Source organism: Tiliqua scincoides, chromosome 3, assembly GCF_035046505.1.
Source record: "Tiliqua scincoides isolate rTilSci1 chromosome 3, rTilSci1.hap2, whole genome shotgun sequence".
NCBI classification, from domain to species: Eukaryota; Metazoa; Chordata; class Lepidosauria; order Squamata; family Scincidae; genus Tiliqua; species Tiliqua scincoides.
The window spans coordinates 65,718,319-65,727,089 of NC_089823.1; the positions used below are offsets into that span (position 1 = coordinate 65,718,319).

Consider the following 8,771-nt stretch of genomic DNA (forward strand, 5'->3'; position numbering starts at 1 on the left):
TATGTAGCAGGATCAGCCATGACTTCCTACCCCAAACATTTTGATCTCCACTCTCAGAGTAGTCTTTGGGACCAGTGTTTCTGACAAGGCCTCATTCCCTGCTCACTTCTGAGCCAAGGTAGTCTGAATTGCAATTTTTGGTGAGGAAAGAAGAGAAGTCCTTCAAGGCTCGTCTTGTGAGTTTTCTATCTGTTACCAAGCCAGCATAGGCTTACACAGTATAGACATCCCATTTAGGATGAAAGATCTACAGTGGAAGTGTGCTTCTGCTGAGGCTGAAGATGCATTTATTCAAATATATTTGTATGCCAGCTTATTTGTATGCTGAATTGTGGAAAGGTGAGATATTCATTTATACATACTTTGGGCAAGCTCCAGCAAAAGTTTTCAGAGCTTGATTTCAATGGCAGAAATTTTAGCACGCAAATAACACATTGAAATAAATAGGTGTAACTTTGGCCTTTTGTGGCTTTTTCTTGGAATAGAGTCAGCACCCACAGCCCCACATGGTGTGTGGGATCTGACTCTTGCTGTTTCCCATTCCCACTGTCATGAAGGTCCATAAACTGAGGTGTTGAGGATCTCATTCACCGTGTAAATCCATTGATGAAGACATGGAGCATATTGTGCTGCTGAAACTTGCTGAGCTTGGTTGAATAAGTGCCAAGGATTAACACCACGTACATTCACCATTGATTTGACAACAATGATATTATACGCCCCAAGCACTGATGGGATTTGCTCAGTGTTCAGGGCATGGGCTCTGAGGTGGAAAAATGGGATTGCTAGTAACTTTTTTAAGCCCCTTTGGCTGCACCCAGGCAGACTGTTGACATTATATAAATTCTTTAGATAAAATAAATATCTGCCTTTGTATAAAGAGAGCTGATATTTAGCTTTTCCAACATACAGCTGAAATGGAAAACCTGTTCCAAAATAAAGCTCAAGCTGTACAACAAAATGAACCTCATTACTTGGAGATATGAGGAAAGAAATATGGGAATTAAAATTGTACAGTGCTAAAGGCCAGGACAGTGTTCAGGCATTTCCTCAAAAAGAGCAGGTGAAGCAATCTGTGAGTTACAAGGTGGAATAACCTGCCTTCTACCCGGCTTTACATGCAGTAACTGACTCAGCTAACACTTCACTTAATAGTTGCAGTATAAACAATTAATATGATAACCTTTTCACTATAAATCACTTTCTATGATCTGCAAGTCGAACAATGGCTAGTTCATAGTTAATTCAATAAATAAATTGATAAATGAGAGTCGGGATGGTTTAATGGTCCAGGATTTGGACTTCAAATCCCCACTCAGCCGCAAAGCTTCCTGAGTGACCTGGGGCCAGCACCTATCTCTCAGCGTAACATAGCTCAGGGTTGTTGTGAGGACAAAAGGATGGAAGGAAACATGTACCCCATCCTGAGCTCCTTGGAGGAAGGGCAGTATAAAAATGCAAAAAATAAATACACTATACAGATTTACATAAACCCCTCCCCCCAAAATAGGTCCTTGACCCACAGAGGAGACATTCTAAGTTTCAGCCAGGAAGAATGGCTGAAACAACAGGAAGACATTTGTGCCCTTGTATCAGATTTGTGTCACTACATTCTCGGGATGATGCAGGAGCAGCCTCCAACTGAGATCAATCAAGATGAGGCCTCTCAGTAGAAGTGAATTTACCTCAATGAAGATAATAAATTATCCTAGTCAATGGCCTTAAGCCAGCTAAGTTTGTTGTGATTAAGTACCACTGTAAACAAAGAGACTGATGTTACTTATTCTACAATGACAGAATGATCGGATTCGGAGACTTCCAAATGGATCTCAACATAAAGACATCAACATCTCAGATACAAACAAAGCATGTGCTTAAAATCAGTTTTACAGAACAAAATCACTATTTAGTGAACAATTTCTGTAATCAGTGGCGTACAAATGGGGGTCAGGGGCGCTGTGGGCCCCAGGTGCCAAACTGCAGGGGGTGACAGAGACCGCCTTCCAATTTTTAAAATCTTGGTATTTTCGAATAATGCCAACATGCTATATATCATTAAATGCATAATTTCATGCAGAATGCAATGAAACAAACTGTACTGAAATAGCTCTATCAAAAGTTATACCCCCCAAAAAACAGAAAAGGAAAAGACAACTGCCTTATGTAACAAAAAGTGGATTACACTGGGAATCCTGCAACAAAAGGTGTACACTGTAACAAAAAGTGAATTACACTGGGATTACCACTGGGAATAAATAGCTTGTTGCAAGCATTTCAGAAAACCAAATATATTCTTCATAAATGTACATATGTTTTGCCTTTCTTTTATATTACAACAAAACTGCTTTTGTGTGTATAGTAGACCACAAGCCCACTGCGTATTATCTTGATGGGCATTCCTTTTTTGTTTTAGGTTATGATCTCTATTGTTTACTACATATGTGAAATCTATTCTATATGTTCAATAAAAGAAAATGTTCACCATCAGCACTTCTTCTCTGGCTAGTGTTATTATTCATTTCATATCATGACTATTACTGAAAATAGTTTTGTCATGGGGAGGGCCAAAAATTTATAGGTCCCAGGTGCCAGATGACCTTCGTATGCCACTGCCTGTAATCCTTCTGTGTGATCTGATGTAGGATAGTGGTTAAGAGATAGAGCTGCAATTCAGAACTTTCCTGGTTTGCTTCTCCCCTCTACTGTGGTAAGCCTTTTTACTTCAGCACCTAAGGAGAAATGTGTTCCTATCCTACTGGAGCACAACAATACATTGACATGGCAACAAAATTCTATAAAGACAGGGCAATAAGCCTCCTCTGGGAATGCCTGTCCCAGAAGTGGCAGGGGGATGATGCAAAATCAGAGAAAATTGATTCCATACACCAGTGGTTCTCAAACTCACAGGGAGTCTGAGGACCACAGTAAGTCATTGCAGGGGAGCATAATCACAAACTGCAAGCGAGGCACAATCGCTCTGCTTTCACTTTCTAAGACATGGGGAGCCCTGCAGAAGTCGCACAGGGCTCCCTGCATCCCAGGGAGGCTGCAGTAGGGACTGGTAAGTGCATGCCAGTCCCTGCAGCCCCCTCAGCGACGCGCTCCTGGGGATCGTTTCGCTGTCTTCCGCCTGCCCCCGCCCCTTAAGCGGGCAGAGTCTAGGGTCCACAGGCAGGGGTGTTGCAACCAATATACTCCAGCTGAGTTTCTTTGTGGAGTCTAGATTTAGAATTCTACCTATGACCATGCCCCACTCCCACCCCCAGTTTTGTGTTGCATTAAGAGGTTATCTACAGGACAGTTTCTCATAGTCTCAGTTTGGTACTTCAGAGCTGGAAGCAGACACTGGAAATGCTGGAAGTGGAGAAAAAGTAGGAGCTCCTTCTCCTGTGCCAGCAGGGTGAACTGCATTGTGCAACTTGCTTCTCCTGTATTTGTTCCACAGTTGCAACTTATGGTGTGGACAGACAAATTGAAGGCCACAGCATACATCTGGAGTCAGATGCACACTGGAAGTACTTCCTGATCTGATTCAAAATCAGTTGGACATGCTGTAAATGATAGTGAAAAAACTGTGTCCATTTGAAAAGGGTGACAGTGTCAATTGTGCAAACACAGGTTCTGAATGGGTTGACATCAACTTTAAGGAGTAGATCTTCTGGTGAGATCCTTCTCTGTGTCTGCGTGCTTACTATAGTGGGAACTGGAGAACAGGCCTATGCTGCAGTGATTCCACCCCCCCCCCCCATTTCAGAATAACCTCCCAGCCTATATATGCCTGATGCTTAGCTACCAGTTTGGCACTGGGTGAGGATCTTTTTAATTCACTCAGGGCCCAATCCTATCCAATTTTCCACTGCCGGTGCAGCTGTGCTAATGGGGCATGCACTGCATCCTGTGGTAGGGAGTCAGTCACAGAGGCTTCCTCAAGGTATGGGAACATTTGTTCCCTTGCACTGGGGCTGCATTGTAGTTGGGCTGATACTGGAAAATTGGATAGGATTGGGTCCTCATTTTTTCATTCAGCATTTGATTGCTGCTATTTTATTGATATTTTATTTGGGACCTTGTTTTCTGCAGTTATGTTGCTTTAGTAGTGTGACATATTTTATTATGTATTTATATTTTTGTATTTTGGGGGGTATATTTTGAAAGCTGCCTTAGGTATTTCATGAAGAGACAAGATATACATCTCTTAAGCAAACACCTGTATTGTAAACAAATCCTGAGTTCAGATGAAATAGACTGCTCCAGGAGAAAGAAGGAGCAGGGCAGCTATTTCAGAACTGTTAGGGTTGATTCACACACTGTGGGTCTAGTTTCTAGCATTCAGTGTGGCCTTGACTTTACAAGATCATATATCTGACCACTAATCCGGAAGTGCTACAAAACCTATGATTTCTCATTGAGGGTCTCTTTTTTTAAAAAACTATACAAAAGAAGTCCATGTTTTCCAACTGGCCCCAGTTTTAGAATCAAATACAGTACAGTATAGGTCAATGCTCTTTTTTTTCTGTTAGGTTCTTGAGATCCAGCTCAAATTTAAAGAAACATTCACAAAAGAGTGTTTTATTGACACAAGGGATGTGCGTCCCTTCGGCTACTGTCCTTTGGCTGCTTCCATCTGAAATAAAATATCTTTAATCAAAAATATTTTGAGTTTTTTTGTATTCTTATTTCATATATATGACAAAATGAGTTACATCTGAAGAAGGTGCTTTTTCTGCCCAAAATTAATAAATTATTTCCAATTTTGAGTAAATCTATTGTGCCTTTTCCAATGCATAATATCTGTGTCAAAGGAATTCATGTTTTTCTTCTTGGTCTCAGCAGAGAACAAGCAGGATTACAGAGCAAGAAAAAAAGGCCTGTTGGAAACCCTTTCACTCTTTAGACAAATTACCCAGTAATGCCAACGAACTTGGGCTTTTGAAGTTGTTTGGCTAGGTGAGCGCTGATGTTTCTCCTACCTCTGGACAGCAGTAACACCCAGCTATATTCACAGAATGCTGCAAACCAGCCAGCTGCTGTTCAGAGATATCTGGCACTGATTCTAACCAGACTGTCACTCTCAGGTCAGCCCCTACATTTCTGCTGACCAGATTGGTCCTCATCATGAGATCATGTCTTTCCAGAGAAATCCCGCTAATGCCTTCATTCTGTGAAAGTGGTATATATAGAGGGAAGTTTCCTCCATCTCCACTGTGCAGTCCAGCAAAGACCTCACTGTTCACCAAAGTGACTGCACTGTCTTCTCTTCACCACCAAACTTGCAGCAGCAGAGACCATGGATATTACCATTCAGCACCCTTGGTTCAAACGAGCTCTTGGACCCTTAATTCCAAGCCGTTTGTTCGACCAGTTTTTTGGAGAAGGTCTTTTTGAATATGATCTCCTGCCTTTGTTTTCCACGACCATCAGCCCTTACTACAGGCAGTCTCTCTTCCGCACTATTCTGGAGTCTGGTGTTTCGGAGGTAAGACACCCATTCCTGAATGCTTTTAACCTCTCTTATGTGGTTGTTAATTAAAAGTAAGAAACCTACTACTAGTACTTCCCATCACTGAATTAGTGTAAATTCATCCTTGGATTGAATTTGCTAAAGAGGTCAGATACCAAAAGGAGCAATACTAAGCATATCTTGTTATTACTTAAAACTCTGGTTCAGGAATATTGTGTTGGCAGTTTAAGAAAAAGAAGATGACTATTGAATTTTTTGGGAACACACTGTAAACATTTCCTAAATATCTGGAGAGAGTGTGCTGCAAGTTTAGTGGAATGCAAATTTTGATAGGAGATGCATTCATGTTCTTTGCATGATTTTTTTTAAAATGTAAAGCTAGTAAATTCAGATGGAAGGAAATTCAGATGTTCAGATGCAAGAGTATTTTGTTGCTTTTAAGAACATTTTATGCACCATATGACCAGTGTGCTAACTGGTGGCTTTGAAGGGAGAATAGCGGGAAGGCTCTCTTCAAAGACAAAGCTAGACTTCTCAGGCTGTGTTCAGACAAATCAAATCTGACATGTTATCCTATTGAGAGATTTTGTGTATTCTGCAAGCATCTTTTAAGGTATGATTTGGAAACCTAGCAGATCAAGAGTAGTGACAACTTTGAAAAGTCAGCCATACCACTGGAGGTTATTGCAGTGTCCGAGTTCACAATGTCAAGAGTAGTTCTAACAACTGTTCAAAGGATCTAGTTTCATTCTGGACTGCTGAACACAAAGATACTGTTTAGTAAATTTCACAGAATAAATGAAATGTACAAGGGAACTGAATGGTGCAGAGATGGTAATGCAAAGGGACTGAAGGAGCCATCAGACACATTGCAAACAGTTTTAAGCAAACTAGGATTCCTAGCCTTACATCCAAATCTAGCCATAGTATTTAGAATTAAGAGCCCAATCCTATGTATGTTTACTCAGAAATAAGTACCATTATAGTCAATCTGGCTTTCTCCCAAGTAAGTGTGGCTAGGATTGCAACCTAAGCCAATTCGTCTCAGTAAACTGGCTTAAACCAATATACTCCAGCTGAGTTTCTTTGGAGAGTCTAGATTTAGAATTCTACTTTCAGAAAACAAACACTTCTGAAAACAATTTCAGGCTGTTGACAGTAGTAGAAAGGCCTTCTGCTAATTTCATTGGGCTTCAGAACAAGCCTTAACAATTCAACAATCAGAAATAAATATATAATCAGAGTGATTTACGAATCACTTCATTTTACAAAAATAATCTTCTAGTCTTGGCAACCATTTTTTAATGTTTGGGGTTGATTCTCCATTTCAGGTGAGATCTGACCGGGACAAGTTTTCCATCTTTTTGGATGTAAAACATTTCTCCCCTGAAGATTTGAGCGTGAAGGTCATCGATGACTTTGTGGAAATCCATGGCAAACACAATGAGAGACAGGTGAGTAGGAGGGCAGAGTGCCAATAACTCAGCTGCGAAGAAAAAGTAACTGTCTTTCCCATAGTATAAACTTCCACAGTTTAGCTCATAGACATTCAGCGTGCATTCATGCTAAGATCAGGTGGTCAGGGTTGTTGTTCTTTAATCGTCCTTCACTCTTCATGTGCTCCGTATAATTCTTTGGGTTTTATCCTAAGTTTAGTTCATCATGGCTAAGTGTCATGGAATCAACAGGACATAAAATAAATCCTAAGTATGTCTACACAAACATTAGTTCCACAGAGTTCAATGGGATTTACTCTCAGGTGAGTGTGAGTCTCAAATTGCAATCTTAGATATAATGAACTAAACTTGGAATACAATGATTGTAGGCATTGTTAAATAGTGACCTCTGAGCATAGAAAGAACGTAGTTAGAAGCTCCAAGAAAGCTCTGTAACTGAAAGCACTGTATGCAGCTGCCACCAAGATCCTCCCACCTTCTCTTGCTCCCTACCCAGTTTGGTGCCCGCCCCAGTCTTCCCCCACTGTTGATTTACCTGCTCCAGCAGGGCACCTGCAAGCTGCTATTACACACGTGGGCATTTGTCACTTTGCACTGCTGGTCCTGGCACACAACAGTAGGGTGGCTTTCACACCATCAGTCTGGGACTTATGGTGGCATATCACAAGATCTGCCATAGGAAACCCCAGATAAGACTGGCTTCCATATTTCCCCCAACAGCATGTAAACAGAATCAAACAGCTTTGCTCAAAACTTCCAGGGGAAAAAAGCACACATTCAGCCATTATCTTACAAGAGTTGAATTTATAGTAATGTAGTTGAAAACAACAAGAACTGCAACTCCCTGGTGCTACTGAACATCAAACCCTGGTATAATTTAGACCTGTATGTAGCAGGCTGTATGTGGCAGCTCCCCGCCCCAGTGCAGCCACACCAAAAATGAGTGTCATTAGGTAGATCCAGTAAAACACCAGTAAAATGGCCTAGTCATAACAGGAGATCTACAATGGAATAAACAGCCTGGAGATGTTGTCGAATCTAAAGTTCTTAGTTCCACCTTTGTTGGATGTTCTTGTCTTTGTTTTCTTTCTTAAAGAAAATGAATCACTTCTAGTTCTAGAATTCTGTTATTCTTTGGTAGTTAGATCTCAGCCTGTTAAATGCACATCCCTCACACTTCTTACTTTGATGTTAGTGTTTTCCTTTGTCTCTTCCCAGGACGATCACGGTTATATTTCCCGTGAATTCCACCGTAGGTACCGCCTCCCTTCCAGTGTGGACCAATCAGCTATCACCTGCTCTCTGTCTGCTGATGGCATGCTGACCTTCTCTGCTCCCAAGGTCCAGTCCAACACAGACCCCAGCCACAGTGAGAGACCCATTCCTGTAACCCGTGAAGAGAAGCCAGCCTTGGCTACTTCTTCTTAGGTTGAACCTCCTGCTGCTGCTGCTGCTGCTGCTGCTGAAGCATCCAGGCTGACACCACTTGCAGGCCTCATTCACAGAGCCATTACATAGATATCAGTGAATATCTAGAAGGGTTTCTTTTTGTTCTAATTTTTCTCTTGGATGGAATGAGAGGCTGGGTGAGCAGCTAGAGGACCTTGAAGCTTAAGCCTAACACACTGCGATGTCAGGAAGACATGAAAGGATGAAGTTGTGCTGCAGCGCTGACATGCTGGCTGAAACTGTCTAGATGCTTTGCTAGATCTGATAACATTTGCCCAGTCCAAACCAAGTTTCCAGTGGCATTAGCTCTCACTGCATCCATTGTTAATCTAAGTTTGGTGCAGCTAAAGCAACCATTTAGCCTTATTCTATCCCAATGTCATTAAGAGGCAGAAGCCAGGGAG

At 41.5% G+C, this 8,771-nt stretch overlaps 1 protein-coding gene across 1 annotated transcript; it reads left to right on the plus strand.

Annotated features, from left to right (window-relative positions):
• The first annotated feature begins 5,287 nt into the window (after positions 1 to 5,287).
• Positions 5,288 to 8,346, plus strand: CRYAA (crystallin alpha A). Its single transcript, XM_066621216.1, has 3 exons — positions 5,288 to 5,476; positions 6,793 to 6,915; positions 8,137 to 8,346. The coding sequence occupies exons 1-3, from the start codon at positions 5,288 to 5,290 to the stop codon at positions 8,344 to 8,346; spliced, it is 522 nt and encodes a 173-aa protein (XP_066477313.1).
• Positions 8,347 to 8,771: the final 425 nt, after the last annotated feature.